We start from the raw sequence: 24,331 nt of genomic DNA, 5'->3' as shown, positions 1-24,331 counted from the left end.
TGTAACAGGGATAGATTTCTTTAAGGATCGTGGTTTCCCTTCTGCTGTCATCAATGATGCCCTCACCTGCATCTCCCCCATTTCTCACACTTCGGCTGTCACCCCATCCTCCCGCCACCACAACAGGGACAGAGTTCCCCTTGTCCTCTCCTACCACCCCACCAGCCGCCGGATCCAGCACATTATCCTATGCAACTTCTGCCACCTTGAACAGGACCCCACCACTAAGCACACCTTTCCCTCTCCACCCCTCTCCACTTTCCGCAGGGATCGGTCCCTCCGCGACTCCCTGGTCCACACATCCTTCCCCATGGATCTCCCACCCGGCACTTATCCCTGTAAGCGCAAGTGCTACACCTGTCCCTACACCTCCTCTCTTGCCACCATTCAGGGCCCCAAACAGTACTTCCAAGTGAGGCAACACTTCACTTGTGAGTCTGTTGGGGTCATTTATTGCATCCGGTGCTCCCGGTGCGGCCTCCTCTACATCGGTGAAACCCAATACAGATTGGGGGACTGCTTTGTCAAGCACCTCCACTCCGTCCGCCAAAACAGACAGGATCTCCCAGTAGCCACCCACTTCAACTCTGCTTCCCACTCCCATTCGGATATGTCCATACATGGTCTCCTCTACTGCCATGATGAGGCTAAACTCAGGTTGGAGGAGCAACACCTCATATATCGTCTAGGTAGTCTCCAGCCCCTTGGTATGAACATAGAATTCTCCAACTTCCGGTAATTCCCTCCCCCTCCCTTGCCCTATCCCTGTGTCACTCTGCCCCCTCTCCCAGCTGCCTATCACCTCCCTCATGATTCCACCTCCTTCTACTACCCATTGTGTTTTCCCCTATTCCTTCTTCACCTTTCCTGCCTATCCCCTCCCTGCTTCCCCACCCCCACCCCTTTATCTTTCCTCTTACTGGTTTTTCACCTGAAACCTACCGGCCCTCTCCTTCCCACCCTCCCCCCACCTGCTTTATAGGGCCTCTGCCCGTTCCCTCTACAGTCCTGACGAAGGATTCCAGCCCAAAACGTCGACCGATCTTTTCCACGGATGTTGCCCGACCCACTGAGTTCCTCCAGCATGTTATGAGTGTTGCTTTGACCCCAGCATCTGCAGATTATTTTGTGGATAGATTTTGTTTTACATCTAAATTATAATGTATAAAGTGTGGTCAGAAGACTAAATCTCAAGGTATATATATAGAAAATTACATATTGCTAACAGAGAAGAAAAAATACTGAGGCAGTGTTCATGGGTTCATTATCCATTCAGAAATCTGGTGGCGGAGGGGAAGAAGCTGTTCCTGAAACATGGAGTATGTGTCTTCAGACTCCTGTAGCTCCTCCTTGATGGTAGGAATGAGAAGAAGGTATGTCCTCGGTGATAAGGGTCCTTAAAGATAGATGCCGCCTTTTTGAGACATTGCTTTTTGAAAGTGTCCTTGCTGCTGCAGAGGTGAGTGCCAATGATAGAGATGGCTGAGTTTACAACTTTCTGAGGCTTTTTCTAATCCTTTGCAGTGCTCCCTCTATACTAGACAGTGATGCAACCAGTTAAAAGGGGCATTAAAGCTAATTGTTAGATAATGGTCATAAATATATTTGAGCAATGCCATTTAGAAACATAGAAACATAGAAAACCTACAGCACAATACATGCCTTTCAGCCCACAAAGCTGTGCCAAACATGTCCTTACCTTAGAAATTACCTAGGGTTACCCATAGTCCTCTATTTTTCTGAGCTCCATATGCCTATCCAGGAGTCTCCTAAAAGACCCTATCGTATCCACCTCCACCACCATTGCCGGCAGCCCATTCCACGCACTCACCACTTTCTGTGTAAAAAGCTTACCCCTGACATCTCCTCTGTACCTACTTCCAAGCAGCTCAAAACTGTGCCCCCTCGTGCTAGCCATTTTAGCTCTGGGAAAAAGCCTCTGACTATCCACACAATCAATGCCTCTCATCATCTTATACACCTCTATCAGGTCACCTCTCATCCTCCGTCACTCCAAGGAAAAAAGGCCGAGTTCACTCAACCTATTCTCATAAAGCATGCTCTCCAGTCCAGGCAATAGCCTTGTAAATCTCCTCTGCACCCTTTCTATGGTTTCTACATCCTTCCTGTAGTGAGGCGACCAGAACTGAGCACAGTACTCCAAGTGGGGTCTGATCAGCGTCCTATATAGCTGCAACATTACCTCTCGGCTCCTAAACTCAGTCCCACAATTGATGAAGGCCAATGCACCACATGCATGCTTAACCACAGAGTCAACCTGCGCAGCAGCTTTGAGTGTCCTATGGACTCAAACCCCAAGATCCTCCACACTGCCAAGAGTCTTACCTTTAATAATAACCATTTGTCAATATTAATCCAGAAATAGCTGGAAAATGGTAGAACTTCCATATATCCTTTTTGACAGAACATAGAACAGGCTCTTCAACCCACAATGTTGTGCCAAGATTTTATCCTTCTCTGCCACATAACCCTCCAATTTTCTGCCATGCATGTGCCCGTCTAAGACTTTCTTAAATGTCCCTAATGCATTTGCCTCTACTAACACCCATGCATGCTATGTATCCAACACCCTCTGTAAAAAACTTACCTTTGACATCCCTCCTATAATTTCTCCCATCACCCGAAAATTTTGCTCCCTTGTGTTAGCTATTTCAGCCTTGGGAAGATATCTCTGGCTATCTACTCGATCAATGCCTCTTATAATCTTGTATGCCTCTTATAAATTGTACACCTCTATCAAGTCACCTCTCATCCTTCACTCCAAAGAGCAAAGCCCTAGCTTGCTCAACCTACCTTCATGAGACAGACTCTCTAATCCTGGCAGCATTCTGGTAAAAATCCTCTACATCCTCTCTGGAGCCTCCAAACCTTCCGGATAATGAAGCAAGCAGAGCTGAACACAATATTCCTGGTGTGGTCTACCCGGAGTTTTAACGTTATCTCACGGCACTTGAACTCAGACTCGGACAAATGAATGCCAACATAATATGCACCCTCTAAACAACCCTATCAACTTGCATGGCAACTTATAATACTGAAGGTCATTCTGGCTCATCTCAGCCAAGCCAGCTCATAAATCAACCCCACTCCCCCACTGGTCTTCCCTATGATCCAGTCTCCTCTCCATATTTCATCAGCAATTTTCACATTCTACAACCCATCTACATTATAGACAAAAGAATCTACCATCCAGCGGGTCATTGGAAATGTGGCAGGAAACTGGGGCACCCAGGGGAAACCCAAACAGTCACAAAGAGAGCATTCAAAATCCACACTGACAACACTGCAGGTCAGTACACTGCAGTGTTAGGCAGTAGCTCTACCACAGACTCCACTAGGCAATACAAGGTGTTGACTACCTGAATGGAACTGGAGTTGAATTTGGTTTATTATTGTTACTTGAACTGAGATACAGTATAAAGCTAATTGTCTGCAAGCTAACTAGACAGATGAATCCATTCATACTGTAAGTATACAGGTACCGCAGTAGCGTATGGTCGGCACAACACTTTGCGGTATCAGCGACCTGGGTTGAGTTCCTGCACTGTCTACAAGGAGTTTGTGCGTTCTACCCATGACCACGTGGGTTTCCTCTGGGTGCTCCAGTTTCCTCCCACAGTCTAAAGGTTGGTAGGTTAATTGGTCATTGTAAATTGACCTGTGATTAGCCAGTTTTAAATTGGGAGATGCTGGGCAGCATAGCTCAAAGGGTCAGAAGGGTTTATTCTGCACTGTATCTCAATAAATAAGTATATATATTGATGTAGTAAAATGAAAACAGAATGTTAATATGCAGCACAGTAACTTTCAGGTTAGCGTAACGCTATTACTTGGGTGTGATTCCCACTGCTGTCTCCCTGTGATTGGGTGGGTTTCCTCCAGGTGCTCTGGGTTCCTCCCACATTCAAAGGCATACGGGCTGGCAGGTTAACTGGTCACATGGGTGTTATAGGGTGGCGTGGACTCGTTGGGCTAGAAGGTCCTGTTACCATGGTGTATCACAAAATTAAAAAAAAACTTATAGAACTTTTTTATAGATAGATTCAGAGATCAAGAGATCACCTTTTAGCATATATGAGTTCCATTTAAGAGCCCAATAACAGAGGGGTCGAAGCTGTCCTTGACACTGGTGGTATGTGCACTCATGTATCCAATTGGAGAGGAGAGAAGAATGCTGGCTGCTTTACTGAGGCAGTGAGAAGTATAGACACAGTCTATGGAGGGGAGGTTGGTTTTCAAGATGTGCTGAGCTATGACCACAATTTTCTGCAGCTTCTTGCAGTCCTGCAAAACAGTTGCCACACCAGGCCATGAAACATCAGATCAAGTTGTGCATCTTTAAAAATTGGTGATGCTCATTGGGAATACAAGACAGCAAAATTTGAGGAGAAAAATGGAAGCACAGAATTTGGGAAAGTCCAACTGCCTTAAATTCCTTTCGTCCTTACATGTCTCTATCAGGCTTTCTGTTTTCTTTGATTTCTCTCACGGCTTCCTAGTTGTGTGTGTTCATGTGAGAAAGAGATTGAATGCTATTTATCAGTAAAACCTTTCAGTTTTGATGAAGATCATGCTCTCCATAGACAGTGCTGGACCTCATGAGAGACATAGAACATAGAACATCGGGCAAAGAATATTACAGCACAGCACAGGCCCTGCAGCACACAGTGTTTTGCTAACCTTTTAACCTACTCTATGATCAATCTAACCCTTCCCTCTGTAACGTTGAATCAGGTTTACTGATCTGGCAAGCGAGACCGAAAACATTGATTGTGAAGAAGTAGATTAATCATTTATTTATACACAATAAACTTCAACCAAACATTCATGTTCCCCAAGTACCAGAAACTACAAAGCTGAATTTTCAACAAACATACATACATTCAACAAGTGTACTTAGTTAAAAGCACGCGCAGAGCATACCTTCCTAATGGCCATGTGCACCGGTTGCCTTAAACAAAGGAACAGAGAGAGAGAGAGAGAGAACCTCCCACATGTGCTCTCTATATACTCAGGATATTTTAAACTGGACACCAGGCAACTAACCAATGGAAAAGCAGCAGCAGTTTCTAAACTAATCAATCACGACAGAAGCAACTTTCAATTATCAGAATAAGCCACCCCCCCTCCCCCACAGGACACCCTTCTGCATAGACTTCTATTTTTCTATCATCCATGTGACAATCTAAGAGTTTTTTAAATGCCCCTGATCATCACCATTAATCACTTCCTCTACCACCACCCCTGGCGGGGTGTTCCATGCACCCACCATTTTCTGTGTAAAAAACTTACCTCTGATGTCCCCCCCCATTGATTTCTCCAGTCATCTTAAAATTATGCCCCCTTGTATTAGACAATCCACTGGGACGAAGAACTTCCAGTACTTGCTGTTTTTGTTTCTGTATCGATGACAACTTTGCATTGTCAACGTCTTACTGGGTCTTGTGAGCATGTGTATTGTCTAACAGAGTTCTGGTATTTTGCGCTGAGACTCTGTTTGTCAACAGTATCAACAATGGCACCCTCATGACTCCAGTTTTTTAATTTCCATTGGTGAGATCTGGACCCCACCACCCAGAACCCTACCCAGATTGCCTGCACTCACTGGAGCCAGACAGTACTAAAGAACAGACGTGGCATTAGCAGACCATGTTCAATTAGAGGCATCCATCAAATCATCCACCTCACCTTCTTCATGGGGGCTACATCATAACAAAGTAAGTCTCCAGCCAATTCTATTCACAACACATAATGTCAATAAATGTCTGAGGGAGCCCAGATACAACTCAGGCTATGGGATCAGCGAACAGCCCAAAGTAGTACTGGAGATTTACTCTCCGGAACTAGCTGAACCTCTGGACCCTCTGCCCAAGCTATTCTATACCACCACCTGCAACACTGACACCTACCAGACAACGTGAGGTATGTCCTCATCACACAAAGTAGGACATACGGTCTTTCGACCTAACATGTCGACCCTCCCTTTGCCTCTCCAGGTACTGCTTGACCTACTGAGTTCTTCCAGCAGTTTGTTTTTTTTTGGCTTCAGATTCCAGTATCTACAGTTTCTAGCACCCGCACAGGGTGAATCCAACCCAGCTAATTATCTTAACAGTCAGTCTACTTTCAGTCATTAACAAAGTGATTGAAGCTCTTATTAAGGATGCTCTGGAAGCTGTAATTTCTAATGTTATCAAGCAGCACTTGTTGATCAATAACCTTCTCCATTGGGGTTTGAGCAGAATCGTACTGCTTCAGACCTCTTCACAGCCTTGATGCAGCAGTGCACAGAGAGCTGAGTTGTAGAGGTGAACTGGGAGTGACACCAAAGCAGCATCTGACCAAGTCCAGCAACAACAGGCAAAGGGAAGTTACTCCAGCGATGGGGTCATAACTGGCACACAGAAGGATGGATGTGGCTCTAGGAGATTACCGGTGACCCCTGTTTCCATCCAGGGGGTCAGTGTGGACATGGTGGAGGATTACAAATACCTGGGGATACAAATTGACAATAAACTGGACTGGTCAAAGAACACTGAGGCTGTCTACAAGAAGGGTCAGAGCCGCCTCTATTTCCTGAGGAAACTGAGGTCCATTAACATCTGCCAGACGATGCTGAGGATGTTCTACGAGTCTGTGGTGGCCAGCACTATCATGTTTGCTGTTGTGTGCTGGGGCAGCAGGCTGAGGGGAGCAGACACCAACAGAATCAACAAACTCATTCGTAAGGCCAATGATGTTGTGGGGATGGAACTGGAATCCCTGACGGTGGTGTCTGAAAAGAGGATACTGTCCAAGTTGCAAGCCATCTTGGACAATGTCTCCCATCCACTACGTAATGTACTGGTTGGGCACAGGAGTACATTTAGCCAGAGACCCATTCCACCGAGATGCAACACAGAGTGTCATAGGAAGTCATTCCTGCCTGTGGCCATCAAACTTCACAACTCCTCCCTTGGAGGGTCAGACACCCTGAGGCAATAGGCTAGTCCTGGACTTATTTCCTGGCATAATTTACATATTACTATTTAACTATTTATGGTTTTATTACTATTTATTATTTATGGTGCAACTGTAATGAAAACCAATTTCCCCCAGGATCAATAAAGTATGACTATGACTATGACTATGAGATTAACTGTCCCAGCCCTGGGATATCGCTGCTAGAATTCCTTACAGCAGGTTTATATGCCCAACCATCTTCATCTGCCGCATCAGGGTAGCAAGCACAAAGTGACACCACCACTTGCAGATTCCCAGCAAGTTGCGCCCCATCCTGGTTATGAACATAGAGCTCCTGTCCTTCATCACTGCTGGGTTAAAGTTATGGAATATCCTACCCAACTGCACTGTGGGAGCATCTTTATGAAGGCAGCTCGCTTCTGATAATAAATGCCGGTATTGCCTGTAACTTTGTTATCCTGAAAGTTAATCGTACAATAAGCTCAGAATCAGAATCGTCTTTATTATCACTGAACATATGTCGTAAAATTTGTTGTTTTGTGGCACTAGTAGAGTGCAACACATAAAAGAGACTATAAATTATAATAGTATATTAAAACGTAAACAAGTAGTGCAAGAAGAGAGCAAAAATAGTGAGGTGGGTTCATTATCCGTTCAGAACATTGATGGCAGAGGGGAAGAAGCTGTTCCTGAAGAGATGAGGGAGTGCCTTCAGGCTCCTGTACCTCCTGTCTGATGGTAGAAATGAGAAGAAGGCATGTGCTGGGTGTTGGGGATCTTTCACGATGGATGCCACCTTTTTGAGTAGACGTGAGTGCAACTGGGTGATCGTCGTTGAGGCAGCTCACCCTGCCATTCTTGGGCACTAGTAGGATTGATGCCCTTTTAAAGCAGGTGAAAGATTGAAGATGTCCTTGAGCACTCTGCGTGTTGGTTGGCCCCAGGTTTTCAGTGCCCTGCCAGGTATCCATCGGGATCTGACACCTGGATGCAAAGCTTTGAATACTGCCATTCACGTCTATTAAAAGCTAATATTTCTTTTCTTTTTATAAAGTTGATTAAAGGTACCATAGAACACTTGGAAGCCAATGAAGCATTAAACCAAAGTGAAATACTTTTATAGAAGTCGCTACGTCGGGAATCGGCAGTGTAATGTGTGAGGTTTCTGATCCCACTCCAGCCATGCCCTCATGTCATTTAGTATTTCCACAGTGTGGCACTGAAGAATCATAGGACTGGAGTCTGCTGATAAGCTCTCTGGGAAATCTAGCAATGAAGCATACTAAATGATTTGGCTTCATAGATTGAAACGGTCTGGGACATGAACAATTTATTTCCTATGTTTACAACGGGAACCACCAGCTACAGCCAGAAAAAATCAATCCCCTAATATAGTGCACGCTCTCTCTCTTCCTTGCCTTCTTGCTCTCATCTATTGGATCCTTACTTCTTTACGCCACAAGACATCACTTTCCAACACTCGTAAAAGTGTGTCAGCTCTCACTTCTGGTCCTCCAAGCCCTCCTGATGCTGATTGGCTGATCCTTTGCAACACACCCACAGCGCTGGGGGGACTCATCAGCTGAGGCAGCATTTGTAGAGGGGACTACACGTCTGACATTTCAGGCAGAGACCCTTCATCAGGACTGGAAAGGAAATGGGAAGACGCCAGAATAAGAAGTTAGGGAGAGAGTAAGGGTACAAGCTAGAAGGTGATAGATGAAAGCAGGAGAGGGGGAAGTGGATGGGTGGGTGAGAGGGGATGAAGTGAGAAGCTGGGAGGTGATATGTAGAAGAGGTAAAGGGCTGAAGAAGAAGAAATCCAAGAGGAGAGGAGAATGGGGAAAGGAAAAGAGGAGGGGCACCAGAGGGGTAATGAACAGGTGGGAAGGAGAGGAGTAAAAGGACAGCCAGAATTGGGAATGCAAAAGGGGTGGGGGGGGGTAGAAATTACCAGGTTATAGAATTTGTTGCTCATGTCTTCAAGTTGGAGGCTACCCATAGAGAACATGAGGTGTTGCTCATCTAACCTACCCAACCTGCGTGTGGCCTCACTGTGGCAGTAGAGGAGGTCATAAACCAACATGTCAGAATGGGAATGGGAAATAGAATGAAAATGGGTGGCCACTGGGAGATCCGTCCCACTATGTGCTCAATGAGAGCTCTTTCTCCCAGTGTAGCTGATCCAATGCTTCATCCTCACTCAAATCATCCATGCAATGTAAATGCCATGAGAGTTTGAACTATTTAATGAAAGGCGCAAGGCCTGAGCTCTCATGCTTTGGATGAGGCGGTGATCACTAATGCAAGGCCGAGTCATTAGGTGAATCTGAGGAAGAGGTTGATGAGTACCAGGGCTGTGGGGAAGTGGCAGGAGAGTGGGTTCGTGGAGGAATGTATATCGGCCGTGATCAAATGGTGGCGCAGAATTGATGGCTGAATGGGCTGTTTCTGCTCCTATGTCTTACGGTCATATCTGCCCAGGAAAGTGTTCTCCATTGGTAAATCCAGCAAAAACAGCCAGTCTATTCTATTGTTGTAATGTGGGATCCTCCTGTGCACAGCTGCTCCGCAGTTCCTGCATTACACAGAGACTACACTCCGAAAGGAACTCACGGTAATCAACATACGTCTCTCCCAGCATAATAGTGTCCTCTTGCTGCTGCTATTTGTCAACATGAAGCTCCAGGCATCCTCCCCCACAGACGTTAGAGCACATATAAATCCACAGAGCAGGTTCTGAAACTGTCTTTAAACTAAGCGAGACGCTAATCTCAGCCTACAGGCATGGTCTGTGAACACGCTGAACAGCATGAGGCAGCTAAACCGAAGTTGTGCGCAGAACGGTGGCAGACTGTGAAAGAGACCCACCAGGACAAGGGAAACGGTAGATGTAATACAGCCCTCAGAACCAGCACACAGGCAACGGGAAACCTACACCAGTCATCAGCTTCATGGGGCAAGCAGACACTGCCTTCATCTTTCCTCAGAACAGCATGATGAAAGGTGCAAAGGCACCTTGACAGAATAAGGATAAGGCAGATAGAGAGGGAGGCACAGAGGTGTCCATGTGACTTTAAACTCAAAGTCAATGTAAATATCTTATCCCAGCCTGTATACAGTATGTCACCATATGCCACCTTCATGTTCATTTTCTTTCAGGTATTTACAGTGTACTGGAAAATAAAGGAATACTATAGAATTTATGAAAAACTATACATAAAGATTGAAAAACAACCAATGTGCAAAAGAAGACAAATTGTGCAAATACATTATAAATATTACCAAGAACGTGAGTTGTATAGTCCGTGAAAGTGAGTCCACAGGTTGTGGAGTCAGTTCAGAGTGAAGTTATCCATGCTGGTTCAGGAATCTGATGGTCCTGGACCTGGTGATGTGGGACCTAAAGCTCCTGCACCTCCTGCCCAATGGCAGCCACAAGAAGGGAGACCAGAGTCCTCTTCATCAGTGGTTTCATGATCATGTTCTGAATTTGAAGTCCAGTGGAAAGCGCAAACTTGTAGAGCATAGGAGCTTGGCTGGATAGTGTGATAATGGATGCTGTTTTCTTGTGACAACACTCCATGTAAATGTTCTCAGGGGTGGGGAGGACTTTACCTGTGACACACTGGACTGTGACCACCACTTTCTATAGATTGAATTAAACAACGGACAGAATTTTCATTTCAAGTTTCTGCAGCTTTCTGTATGTTCCTTTCATTACTCAACATTTACACCTCCTCCAGGCCATTCCCTGTTCCCCTTCACCATCTTGCTTCTCCTTCCACTATCACTTATCATTTCGGCTTCCTCCCTCCCACCTTCCATTCACTTTATTTCCTCCCCATCCATTTCCTCCACACATTTTGTCTTTACTACTCTTTCCAGTTTTGATAAAAAAATGATTGACCATAAATGTTAAGCAACACACATAAAAGTTGCTGGTGAACACAGCAGGCCAGGCAGCATCTCTAGGAAGAGGTACAGTCAACGTTTCGGGCCGAGACCCTTCGTCAGGACTAACTGAAAGAAGAACTAGTAAGAGATTTGAAAGTGGGAGGGGGAGGGGGAGATCCAAAATGATAGGAGAAGACAGGAGGGGGAGGGATGGAGCCAAGAGCTGGACAGTTGATTGGCAAAAGGGATATGAGAGGATCATGGGATGGGAGGCCTAGGGTGAAAGAAAAGGAGGAGGGGGGAAGGGGTATAGTGAGAGGGACAGAGGGAGAAAAAGGAGAGCGAGAAAAAGAATGTGTGTATATAAATAAATAACAGATGGGGTACGAGGGGGAGGAAGGGCATTAGTGGAAGTTTGAGAAGTCAATGTTCTTGCCATCAGTGACCGTAAATGTTAGCTTTGTTTTCCTCTCCACACTGGCTGCCTCACCAGTTGACTATTTCCAACTTTTTTTCCATTTTACTTCACATTTTGATTATTTTGCCTCTGAGTAAAGACATTTCTAGTAGATGTACTGTAGATGGCCTGTATTTTTCATTCTTCCCTGGAAAGGGAAACTTCTTTAGATCTGGAATTAAATATTTTCAGAATTTTAAAATATCTCATCTCTTTGCGGGGGATTTAGCTTGTTCAGTCTTTCAAACTTGTTAAAGTTTCTCGGCTCTTGTGAAAGAGCATCACTGAACAAGTGAAAACAATGTGAATGTAGGAGAACAGTAAAAGACTGGTATGTTTATAATCTAACCAGCACTAATACTCATAGCGGTGATTACACAGAAGTCCAAAATAATGGGCAAATGAACTTGTGTTTGAACAGATGGTAATGATTGTAGTTTTATTGACTTGCTCTGTCATTGACTTCTGTCATGTTGCTGTGTTGATTTGTTCTGCCTTACGGTTCTATCAGCTGGTTTTGTCGAGATCCATATGATGTGTTTCTTACTCTTTTTTCTTTTGTCACTCTTTTTCTCAACTCCTACTCCACTGTCACTTATCTCATACTGCCGTACACATCTATTAACCAGTTGTGCCAGCTGTCATCTCCCTTTATCACTTGATTGCACCTCCTCGTGTTTTTGTCACACCCACCTCTGACATCAACCACATGCTAAGTTTTGTTTTTGTCATTTTACTTTGCAGCCGTGTAAATTGAATAGATGTAGAGGTTAGTTTTCCTGCTCTGACATTCCCAATGTGGTGTTTTAAATTAATCTTGCTGTCTGGCATTCATCTTAATATCCTCGCTTTGTTGACTCACTCCTTTGCTTCTTTGCTTTTCTCTTCAGTTTGCTGAAAGTTTCATACAAATGATTTGCTTCGTTTAATTATGGATGTAATCAGAGGCTACTGGAAATATACAAACTAAAAACTGAAATTCAGGGAATTCAAAGCAGCATAATCAACAATTGCAGGGAGAAAGTGGCAGATGAAACATTAGGGACAAGTGAAGGGCACAAAGCCCGCTAAATAGCAGTCAGCTCTTCAAAACAAATGTTCAGGAAGAAATATGAAGTGTTAATCATGAGGAAAGGTTGAAGGGCCCATCTGCTGCATCTTTGGGGTACATCTCAATGTCAGATTCTAAAGGCTGTAAGCTCCAGCTCAGGAACAAGGCTGAAATCATTGCTGAAGTTCATTAGTAAGGGGTGCTAGGCTTTAATATAATGCTATGTTTCAGATAGGCTATTAAATTGGGGAATTTTTCCTTGGTATCCCTATTAAAAATTATTGCTTGCAATGCTTTAATTCTCTGCCACATTTACTCATACAACAATGACATAGAACATTACAGCACAGTACAGGCCCTTTGGCCCGTGATATTGTGCCAACTTTTTAACCTACTCTAAGATCATTCTAATTCTTCCCTCCTACATAGACTTCTATTTTCCTGTCATCCTTCTGCCCAACTAAGATTTTTTGAATGCCCCTGCCTCTACCACCACCCCTGGCAGGCACTGCATGCACCCACCACTCTCTATGTATAAAGCACACCTCCGACATCCCCGTGAATTCAAAGGTTAGGACGTCAGAGGTTATGGGGAGAAGGCAGGATTGAGAGGGATAATAATGGACTGGCAGAGCAGACTCAGATGGCTAATTGGCCTAATTATGCTGCTGCCTTGTGGCCTTATGGTAAGTTTGTTGGAATTGTATGAGGTGACAATGCAATGTAAATGATCAGCCCTTACCTTGGAGTTTTGAAGAATGAGGGGGGACCTCATAGAAACATCTCGAATGTTGAAAGGCATGGCAGAGTGGATGTGGCAAAATTGTTTCCCATGGTGGGGGAGTCTAGTACGAGAGGGCCTGAATTAAGGATTGAAGGATGCCCATTCAGAACAGAGATGCGAAGAAATTTTTTTCGCCAAAGGGTGATGGATCTGTGGAATTTGTTGCCACAGGCGGCAGTGGAGGCCAAGTCATTGGGTGTATTTAAGGCAGAGATTGATAGGTATCTGAGCAGCCAGGGCATCAAGGATTATGGTGAGAAGGCGGGGGAGTGGGACTAAATGAGAGAATGGATCAGCTCATGATAAAATGACAGAGCAGATTCGATGGGCCAAATGGCCGACTTCTGCTCCTTTGTTTTATGGTCTTACCCCTTCTGTTTGGGAGAAATTACATAACATATGTATGTAAACCATCTAAATTATATAGTCTAATTGATTGTAGTAAGCAAAGACAAGGTAATAAAGGCATCTGAGTGGAGTAAGAGACTGCAGGAAAAGAAGCTCTTCACTCAGGAAGTTTCAGAGAAAGTTTAAAGTTCAAAGTAAATTTATTATCAAGTAGATATATGTTTCCATATACTACCTTGAGATTAATGTTTTGCAGGCACTTAGAGGAATTAAAATACATTAGAAATTTATGAAAAACTAGACATTATTTATAAACTATATGCAAAACGATATGCCATGATCTTATTGAATGGCAGAGGAGACTCGACTGACCAGATGGCCTACTCCTGTTCCTATTTCTTATGTTCTTATAATAAAATCTGCAAACTATACATACTGATATATAAAAAGGGAAATAACCACAAGTGTGAGCAACAGCCAATGTGGGCTTCAACCCTGTCCCACCACTGATTTTTTTCTCAACACCTCTACAGCCCCCATCACCCTCTCTGTTCGAATACAGTCAATTGATCATTGACAGTTCTTACACTAGCTTTATAAAAATCACATTTATTCATTCTTTGAGTATTTAGAGAACATTTAATTAATTGCATGGTAACTCAATGTTGTTATTGTGTTGCCTTTTGTTTCTGGGTATCTGCTACCGGTTCATGAACTTGGCCAAACAGGGAGAATGAGTCTTTCCAGCCTGAGATTAAATCAACCTTACAAAAGTTCAATCTCAGGAAGCCTCTTAATGGAGCCTTAACAAAGCAAAAACATCTGCTATCATGTTGAGTGAAAGGCTCTGATATATCTCTAGCTGCTTTATATTGAAATATAACATGTGCAAGGATCCCAGTGTGGAGCATGAGATAAATTAGTTCTTCTTCATGGCCTTTCTCTTCGCCTTTGAAGCTCTATAATTCTGTAGATGAACAGATTCAGAAATGGCAAAGGCTCAGAATGGAACATGTGCTTGGTGCTGGTTGATTATGTGATTTGACTGCAATAAATATCAAATCTCGTCATTATAAAAGAACGAAACAGTAAATGGAAGAGTTTGTGGTGCATGTTCAGTCACATTGGTTCACAAAGGATCGGCTTTGATCGTTACAAAGCACAGCTTGGAGCTGATACGGAGCAGGATTGGCAATCTGTGCCCTACTACATGAGGGAGAAGGGGTAGGGAGGCCATATCTAAATTTCTGTTGCACTCTGTGTGAAACACTGGATGGAAATACCAAACACCAATAAACAAACCGAAATCAGCTGCCAAGGATTGGCTGGTCAACTTTAAGTTATGGGAAAGTCCGAGAAGTACACTTTGATTGTGTCAGAATTCAGCACGCTCCACTGACTATAAGTGATTTTACAGCATTGATCCAGACAGGCTTCATTCCTTCATGTAAAAGCAAACCCCGTCAAACATGACTCACCCCATACAAGCTTCTGGAGCTCATTTGCACACCTGCCAGTTCTGAGCTATGACCTTCTCACAGTCTAGAACATTCCATTACCAGTGAGAAATTGTATTGATCATCAAATTTATCAGTTAAGATATTGACTAGATTCATCTTCAGGCTACTAGTGATTGCAGCCTTGAAATCATCTGATATGTCCACATGCAAGAACTGACATCTTGATGATAATACATTTATTCATAAGAACTATTGTCAAAAAATTATGGCATCCATGTTAACATGTATGTTCATGAAAACAGTGATGCTTGTCCCTTGTAGAAAGAAATTCTCAGTATAAGATCAGTCCTTGCTTTCTTTAATTAACTTTATTTGTCACATGTACATCAAAGCTGTATAGTTTGTTTCAAATCAAATCAGTGAGGATTGTGCCGGGCAGCCTGCAAGTATCACCATGCGTCTGGTGCCAACATAACATGCCTACATGTTGCCAGCCATATCTGTAAATCTTTGAATTGTGGGAGGAAACTGGAGCAGCAGGGGGAAACCTAAGCAGTCATGGGAAAGACACCGTAAAGTGATTGTGGTAACCACTACGCTACTGTGACACTCGCGACATGCGGTGCGGAAAATCTGCCCTGAGGATGCATTTCACTTACACAATGAACAGCTACACACCCTAAATCTAAACAGCCATGGCTCGCACCAAGCTCTTGTATGCGAAATGTTACAGAGGAATTCTAGGAGATTGTTCTTGCACTTGCATACATCAGTGAATGAGTGTCAGATTTTACGAGGATCCTTCAAAATGCTCTGAATCTTTGCAACTTGTTAACAGAAATATAAAGCTTTCAGTAGCGTGGCAAAAAAAAATTACCCTGTTTCTTCTGAGGAGTGACAACACTCATAGGTTGTCCCCAGCACAAAATTACCCACATCTCCTCACAGGATTAGTGATCCAGCCTGAAGGCTAACAGAGTGAGCATTAAAGACATAATTACACCCGGTAGCACAAATCACGTTCTTTTCATGTGTAACACCCATCCAGAAACAGATACATTACTCCAAACTCTACAACAGCCAAGTTAATCATGGGGGGGGGGGGGGGGACAGAGAGAAAGGTTCAAAGCCTCCTTGAAGAAAATGCGACCTTCCCACCCTTGTGCTGTGGCCATTCAAAGCACAGAAGGATTAATCAGGGTGGCGCTGATTTATGTTCCATTTATCAGGCATATACAGAAGATCAATGTAAAGTGCACACCATTTGCCAAACAGACCAATCTCCTGTGCCATCAACCTCATCTGTATAATGTCTGAGGGCTCCACACTGGCCTCATTGTGAACTAGAAAGAAACAAGTCAGCCTCAATGCTGAGGGGCCACCCAAACAGAAGTGAGGAGATGAAAATACTGTTAAAATATATTTTTACAGATTTTATGAATAAAACAATATCTTTAGAAATGATGTCATAAACGCCTCATGCATTTTCTTCAGCACTGAAATTCATGAGGGAGAATTGTTGCCTGGAGATCCAGAGGTGGCTTTCTCCTTCTCCTCCATCTCCTCATCCGCATCCTCCTCCACCCTTTTACAGCAGCTCGTCCTTGCCACAAGTTCTCTACTCACTCCCACTGTCACACTGCACTCCGTGGGGAGCAGCTTCTGAAGCATTTGTGACTCGATACAACTGTTTGAAGTTAAGACATGCACAGATCTTGAAGTCAAGAAAAAATGTCTTCAATTTCTGGCACTCCATTTCCTGTGGATTTTTCAAAGTCTAGAAGCACCAATCACTTCAAAGTCAAAGTAAATTTATTATCAAAGTACATACAAGTCACCATATATTACACTGAGATTCATTTTCTTACAGGCATTTACAGGGACTAAAAAGAAATACGGTAGAATTTATGACAACCTAAACAATCAATGTACAAAAAAGATAAATAGTGCAAATAAAAGAAAAATAATACTGAGAACATGAGTTGTAAAGCTCTTGAAAGTAAGACAGTAGCACCTTTACTTCCTGAGAAAACTAAAGAAATTTGGCCTGACCCCTAAAAGCCTCACTAATTTTTATAGATGCACCATAGAAAGGATTCTTCCAGGGTGCATCACAACCTGGTATGGAAGTTGTCCTGTCCAAGACCAGAAGAAGCTACAGAAGATCGTGAACACAGCACAACACCTCACACAAACCAATCTTCCGTCCTTGGACTCACTTTACACCGCACGCTGTCGGAGCAGTGCTGCCAGGATAATCAAGGACACGACCCACCCAGCCAACACACTTTTCATCCCTCTTCCCTCCGGGAGAAGGCTCAGGAGCTTGAAGACTCGTACGATCAGATTTGGGAACAGCTTCTTTCCAACTGTGATAAGACTGCTGAACGGATCCTGACCTGGATCTGGGCCATACCCTCCAAATATCCAGACCTGCCTCTCGGTTTGTTTGCACTACCTTACTTTCCATTTTCTGTTTTCTATTTATGATTTGTAATTTAAATTTTCAATATTTACTATCAATTTGTAATCTAGCGAGCGGGAAGCGCAGAATCAAATATCACTGTGATAATTGTACGTTCTAGTATCAATTGTTTGGCGACAATAAAGTATATAGTAGGTTTTGGTTCAGAGTTGAGGTGATGGTTATCCATTCCAGTTCAGGAGCCTGATGGTTGAAGGATAATAACTGTTCCCGAACCTGGTGATGTGGGACTTAAAGCATCTCACTTCTCCAGTCAAATCCACAGAACTAAGTCAGCATCCCATCAAAGTGTGCTTGATGATTTCTTTAGATGGCAAAGGTGAGGCCACTTTCTACTTATTACCAATGGAGGCTTTATGCAATTGAACACTTTCCCAAGGTCAAGTTGGTAACAGTTTCATTAAGTCATTATTTGCACCCTGCCAATGAGTGAGAACATCATACCCATTTTTGCAGACTGAATTTATCTACTGTACATGCGCATCACACAAGAGATTGGATGTGAATTTGTACCAGTGGATATCGGCTAAAGTTTAGTATATGCAATCCTGGAAAAAGGGCAGGCGCATTTCAAGAGAGTGTCAGTCATTAGAGTGGATCTGTAGTCAGAGTTAGTTGTCGTGGTGTATTGTTAAGATATTGCCAGTTTTGCAGAGGGACTGCTGCAGAAGTACCAACACAGATTTGCCATGTGCATGTTCAGTTACACACACAAAATGCTGGAGGAACTCAGCAGTTCAGGCAACGTCTATGGAGAGGAATAAACAGTCGACGTTTCGGGCCAAGTCCCTTCATCAGGATCTGAAATGTCAACTGTTTATTCTTCCCTGTAAATGCTACCTAACTTGCTGAGTTCCTCCAGCATTTTGTGCCTGTTACCATGGATGTCCAGCATCTGCAGAATCTCTGGTGTACACGTTCAATAACATTGCTGGGGTTCTCTGGCATTGTGTCAGTAATCACAGGTACTCTGTATTTACAAAGCATTATTAACACTGGTCAATATTTGTTTAGAAATGTGTCAATAGTTTCAAGGAAAGACTCAATATTTACAATGGGCATCAACCTCAATGTGTATCAAGGTTTAGGGATCCCTGAGAAAGTGTCACTATCTATCACAACTCTGCAGGTTTGCAATAACAAGTGGAAGGCAGCTCCTGGAGCACACCAATAATTGTATGGGCACTCCTGGAGGTCATCTATATTTACAAGCAATTGGAGTTTGTCTCAGTATTTGTATGACCAAAGGTATCTCACATTTTTTGGGGAGTCTCCAGAAGTAAATAAATATTTACACATTGACATGTGCAAGAGACATGTCAATGCTTACGAAGAATTTATAGCATTCTACATTATTTATAGGGATCTCTTGAAATAGATAAATATTTGCAGGGAGGGCAGGACTGTCTCCAGGAGAATACTTAATACTTTTGGTGCACTGCAGGAGCCTGCTGTATTTTTCAGAAGAGTTCAGCTATGCATCAGTGTTTACAGGGGTGAGCAGAGTTGACCATTCTTTCCAAAAATTTCAAAATGTGTGTTTGTATTTACAGGAGTTCTCTGGGAGTGTGCAAATATATACAGTGGACCAGGACTATGACAACATTGATATGTTGGCACCAAAACTGTGTCAGTACTCACAGTGAGTCTTTAGGAGTTTCTGATTATTACCCTCTAGGTTTCTAGTTGGAGTAATACTTATCATCTGTCTAAATGTGTTTAACAATGCTCTGTGACTTTGCCAATGGTTACATGATGTCTGTGGTGTTTATAGGAGTCCTTTTATTTTCAGGTAGTCTCCAGGATTATGAGACAGTCTCCATGAGTGTGTCTCTATTTACAACCTGGGTCTCAGAGCAAGTCACTGTTTACAGGCGGTCTTCGGGAACATATTTGATTTTATAAGTAGTCTTTGGGAATGTAGACACAAGAGACTACAGATGCCAGAACCTGAAGCAACAAGCAACTTGCCCAAAGAACTTAATAGGTTGAGTAGCATCTGTGAGGAGAAAGGAATTGTTGACATGTCGGGCCTCGATATAGTTTCAACCTGAAACATTGGCAATATTTTCTTCCTCTCTCCCTACCCGCACCACAGATGCTGCTTGACCTGCTGAGTTCTTCCAGCAGTTTGTTTGTATCTCCAGAAATCTTGCTGTAGGAGGTCTCCAACAGTGTGTCAAAATCTACAGGCTATCCAGGAGCGTCTTCAGGAATATGTTACAGCAGGACATATCTATTTCATAAACACAAGAAACTTAGTGGATGCTGGAAATCACATAAAATACTGAAGGAACTCAGCAAGTCAGACAGCATCGATGGAGGGGAAAAAACAGTCAACATTTCAGGCCAAGACCCTCCATCAGATTTCAGTATTTGCAGTGTGACTGTTTATATGCATCACTATTTACAGACTATATTCAGGAGGAAGTGACTATCTACAAGTAGTCTTCAGGAATGTGTCACTATTTTTGTGTGGGAGTCTATAACTAAGCACTGGGGGTTCCCAGAAAAAAAATGATTCAGGAAGTTTCCAGGAGTTACAAGGGATTTCCAAGGATGTGTGACTACAAACAGCATTCCTCAAAGTATATGTATTCAGTAGAAAGCTCTGGAATCTTGCTGGTACACTAGGTGGTAAACTGTTTGAAAACTATTGATGTAAATAGAATTTTATCTCCCATTTATTAAAGATTGTGTATCTTTAAAAGAACATTGATTTCCTTTAAGGCTGAGGGTTATTATTTTTTATTAGACAATGGGGTACAAATGCATAACTTGTTCCGTAAGTTATTAGTCCTCTGGGCCTGTTATGTCTAAGTGATCCTAGTTCTTGAATTCTTCCTATTATAATTGTTATATGTGATATTAACTCTACAGAGTAATATTTTAGAATGCATAAGTGTCAATGAAAATAATTTACAATCCCCTTAAAGCAGAACTCTACCCTTAAAATAACAGTTGCTATTTTTATCAATTCATTTGTTCCCCACGCAAAATGATTATCATTAATCTCAATGTTGATATCTTGAGGTAACCGTTTAAGTCCTTTGTCTTCTATCTGGTTCTGCACGTGTTTCTGCACAGGAGTGGCCGACTGATTCAGAGGTGCCTTCCGAAAAGAAATGCTATTCATCAACCTCCACACACTTACTCCTCACTTGCAGTGCTGACAGCCCAATCCTGTTTTAAAACCACGAGGGAATTATCCTGGATACAGCAGGTGGAGTAAATCTCTGAACATATGATCAAAATATCAGCAGTTCCAGGGGCAGGTTGGGCAGCCTGGATAGAGCTCAGTTGAGTACAAAAGGGACCGTGCATGGTGCCAAGGGTGACAGATTTGTTCCAGTTTCAGTGATGAATTCCAAGTGCTCATTATAGATCACAAGCTACTCATTTATTTTTCAATAGTGTCCAGTTTCAACCGACTGTGATTTCTTGTGAAAATCCCAACACAGTCTGCCTCAAGGCACTACATTAAACATCCAAATGGATGATTATTTGAGACTGTCCCACCAGTATTATTTCATGTTACTGTAAAATCTGGATTCTAAAGGCAGTCATGATTTAAAAATGAGTCTGGTGACAACCTGACTTCGGAGTCAGATGGCGAAAGGTTGAAAGTAGAAGACCCACTTTAGAGATTTGTGCACAGAATACTATTGTGAAAAGGGGAGGTGTTAAGTGTGCCACATTGGATGACGCATTAAAACAAGCCCTTCCTGCTCCATGTTAAAGAAGAGGGGAAGTTTTCATAAGACCAGAAGACATAGGAGCAGAATTAGGCCACTCAGCACATCAAAGAGGAGGAGGAGATGGCAGCGTGACGGCAGCGCGCGCGGCGTCTCCGGTGATTGATCTCTGTAATCTGTCAAGTAGGAGACAGTGCACAATTCTGATTTGATGGAGACGGACGTGAGAGTACGGAGGAACATCTGGAAAACTTCTGAAATGCCTGCTTCGCTGCCGCTACTACTGTGTGGTAACCGGAATCTCCGGAGCAGAAGGCCCTGAAATCCTCGGCTTTGCGTGTTTCAGCAGCCGGGGCAAGGTCGAAGGTGCTCAGCAGAGGATGGCGCTCGAGAGGCTGGTCAGAAGCCCGAAGTTTTCGGACGGATGGATTCAGTGTCAGCTATGGTCGCTTGCTTCCAAGACATCGGCAAGTTGACGGTGCCTGGAGGTTTATGGCAGGGAATTTCTCCCTTTTGCTGCCTGCTTTCGGGGACTCGGGAGTCGATCGACTGGGGGACTTTTGAGACTTTATTTACCATGTCATGGTTTGTTCATCAAATTATGGTATTGCTTTGCACTGCTGCAACTATATGTTATAATTATGTGGTTCTGTCAGTGTTCGTCTTTGGTTTGTCCTGTTTTCTGTCATATCACTCCGGAGAAACATTGTATCATTTCTTAATGCATGTATGCATTTCTAAGTGACAATAAAAGAGAACTGAGTGTTCTCATAATCATAATCATAAATATGCTCTGCCTTTCCATCATGGCTGATTTATTATCCTTCCCAATTCCTTTCTACTGCCTCTTACCCATAACCTTTGATGCCCTGACTAACCAAGAACCTATCAGCCTCTGCTTTAAACATACTCTGTGATTTGGCCTCCACTGCCAACTATGGCAGTGAATCCCCCAAATGAACTGCCCTCTTGCTAAAGAAATCCCTTCTTTTCTCTGTTCTAAATGGATGTTCCTCTATTCTGAGGCTGTGCCCTCTGGTCCTAGACTCACCCACTACAGAAAACATCTTCTCCACATTTATTCTGTCTCAGCCTTTCAATATCCAATAGGCTTTAATGAGACCCCCCCCCTCCACCCGACCCGTTCTTCTAAGCTCCAGCAAGTATGGGCCTAGAGCCATCAAACACTTTTTACGCTAACTCTTCATGCCCTGAATCATTCTTGTGAACCTCCTCTGGACACTTTGCAGTACCAGCACATCTTTTCATTGATAAAGGGACCCAAAACTGCTCACAATATTCCAAGTGCAGTCTGAGCAGTGCCTTTGACGAGGTGCCACACATGAAGCTGCTTAACAAGTTAAGAGCCCATAGTACTACAGGAAAGATACTAACATGGATAAAGCATTGACTGATTGGCAGGATGCAAAGAGTGGGAATAAAGGCAGCTTTTTTTCCCGGTTGTCTGCCAGTGACTTGTGGTGTGCCATAAGGGTCTGTTTTGAGACCCCTTCTTTTTACGTTCTATGTCAATGACTAGGATGATGAAATTGATAGCTTTGTGGCCAAGTTTGCAAACAATATGAAGATATGTGCGGGGGGGGGGGCAGGTAGCTTTTTAGGGAGTAGAGCAGCTAAAGAAGGACTTGGACAGATTAAGAGAATGGGCAAAAAAGTTTCAGATAGAATACAAAGTCAGTGTATGATCATTCACTTTGGTAGAAGAAATAAAAGAGTAGACTATTTTCTAAATGGAGAGAACAATTCAAAAATCAGTGGTGCAAAGGGAGTCCTCATGCAGAATTCCCTAAAGGATAATTTGCAGGTTGAGTCAGTGGTGAGGAAGGCAAATGTAATGTTAGCATTCATTTCAAGAGAACTAGAATATAAAAGCAAAGGTGTAATATTAAGACTTCTTAAAACACTGGTGAGGGCTTACTTGGAATATTGTGAGTAGGTTTGGGCCTCCTTATCTTAGAAAGGATGTGCTGCCATTGGAGATGAAGGATCACAAAATTGATCCCGGGAATGAAAGGCTTGTTGTATGAGGAGTGTTTGATGGCTTTGGGCCTCTTCTCACTGGAATTCAGAAGAATGATGGGTGACCTTATTGAAACCTCTCTAATATTGGAAGGACTTGATAGAGTAGATGTGGAGACAATGTTTCCTATGGTGGGGGAGCCTAAGACCAGAAGACACAGCCTCAGAATAGAGAGGTGTCCTTTTAGAATGGAGATAAGGAGGAATTTCTTTAGCCATAAAAAGTGGTGAATCTGTGGAATTCATTGCCACAAGTGGCTATGGAGGCCAGGCCATTGGGTATATTTAATGTAGAGGCTGATAGATCATTAATTAGTCTGGACATGAGTGGACACCAGGAAGAAGGCAGGAGATTGGGTTTGAGAAGGGAAAATGGATCAGCTATGATAAAATGGCAGAGCAGACTCAACGGGCCAAATGGCCTAATTCTTATGATCTTATAAAGCCTCAGCATCACATCTTGCTCCTATATTCTAGTCTTCTCAAAATGAATTCTAACGTTGCATTTTCCTTCCTTACCACTGACTCAAACTATAAGCTAACCATTAAGGATTCCTGCACAGGCACTCTCAAGTCACTTCAATCCTCTGATTTTTGAATTTCCTCTTCACTTAGAAGATAGTCTGCACCTTCATTCATTCTACCAATCTACATGACCATACATTTCCCTGCACTATATTCCATCTGCCACCTCATTGCCCATTCTCCCATTCTGTCCAAATACTTTCACAGTCTCCCTGCTTCCAAAACTCTACATGCTCTCCATCTATCTTTTTATCATCTGCAAACTTTGTCACAAAGTGTTGACATACTGTACAACGTGAAAAGAAGCGATTCCAATAACGACCCTTGCGGAACACTACTAGCCACCAGCAGCCAACCAGAATAGGCTGCTGTTATTCCCACACTTTTCCTCTTGCCAATCCGCCAATCTTTTATCCATGTGGTATCCTTCCTGTAAGACCATGAGCTCTTATCCTGTTTTGCAGTCTCACGTGTGGCACCACGTCAAGTGCCTTCCAGAAGTCTAATTATACAACATCCACTGATTCTCCTTTGTCTATCCTGCTTGTTATTTCCTCTAAGTATTCCAACAGATTTGTCAGGCAAGATTTTCCGTTAAAGAAACC

The 24,331-nt window shown here is 43.2% G+C and overlaps 2 protein-coding genes across 4 annotated transcripts in view; one reads left to right on the top strand and one right to left on the bottom strand.

Moving 5' to 3' along the window:
- Nucleotides 1-24,331, bottom strand: part of LOC134358903 (catenin alpha-3-like) — a 703,413-nt gene that overhangs the window by 182,669 nt on the left and 496,413 nt on the right. The window lies entirely within an intron of this gene.
- Nucleotides 1-24,331, top strand: part of LOC134358901 (leucine-rich repeat transmembrane neuronal protein 3-like) — a 338,976-nt gene that overhangs the window by 241,885 nt on the left and 72,760 nt on the right. Inside the window, exon 3 of one of the 3 annotated variants that reach the window (XM_063071540.1) lies at nt 19,020-19,095. The exons of 1 other annotated variant lie outside the window; for it this stretch is intronic. In XM_063071540.1, coding sequence (XP_062927610.1) covers nt 19,020-19,095 — 76 coding nt within the window. Of the gene's footprint in view, nt 1-19,019; nt 19,109-24,331 lie in introns of all 3 variants that reach the window. One more of the 3 variants, XM_063071541.1, reaches the window with a different exon arrangement.

This window comes from Mobula hypostoma, chromosome 19 (assembly GCF_963921235.1).
Source record: "Mobula hypostoma chromosome 19, sMobHyp1.1, whole genome shotgun sequence".
NCBI lineage: Eukaryota > Metazoa > Chordata > Chondrichthyes > Myliobatiformes > Myliobatidae > Mobula > Mobula hypostoma.
The sequence above is the reverse complement of the archived record's forward strand: the minus strand, read 5'-3'. Positions and strand labels throughout refer to the sequence as shown.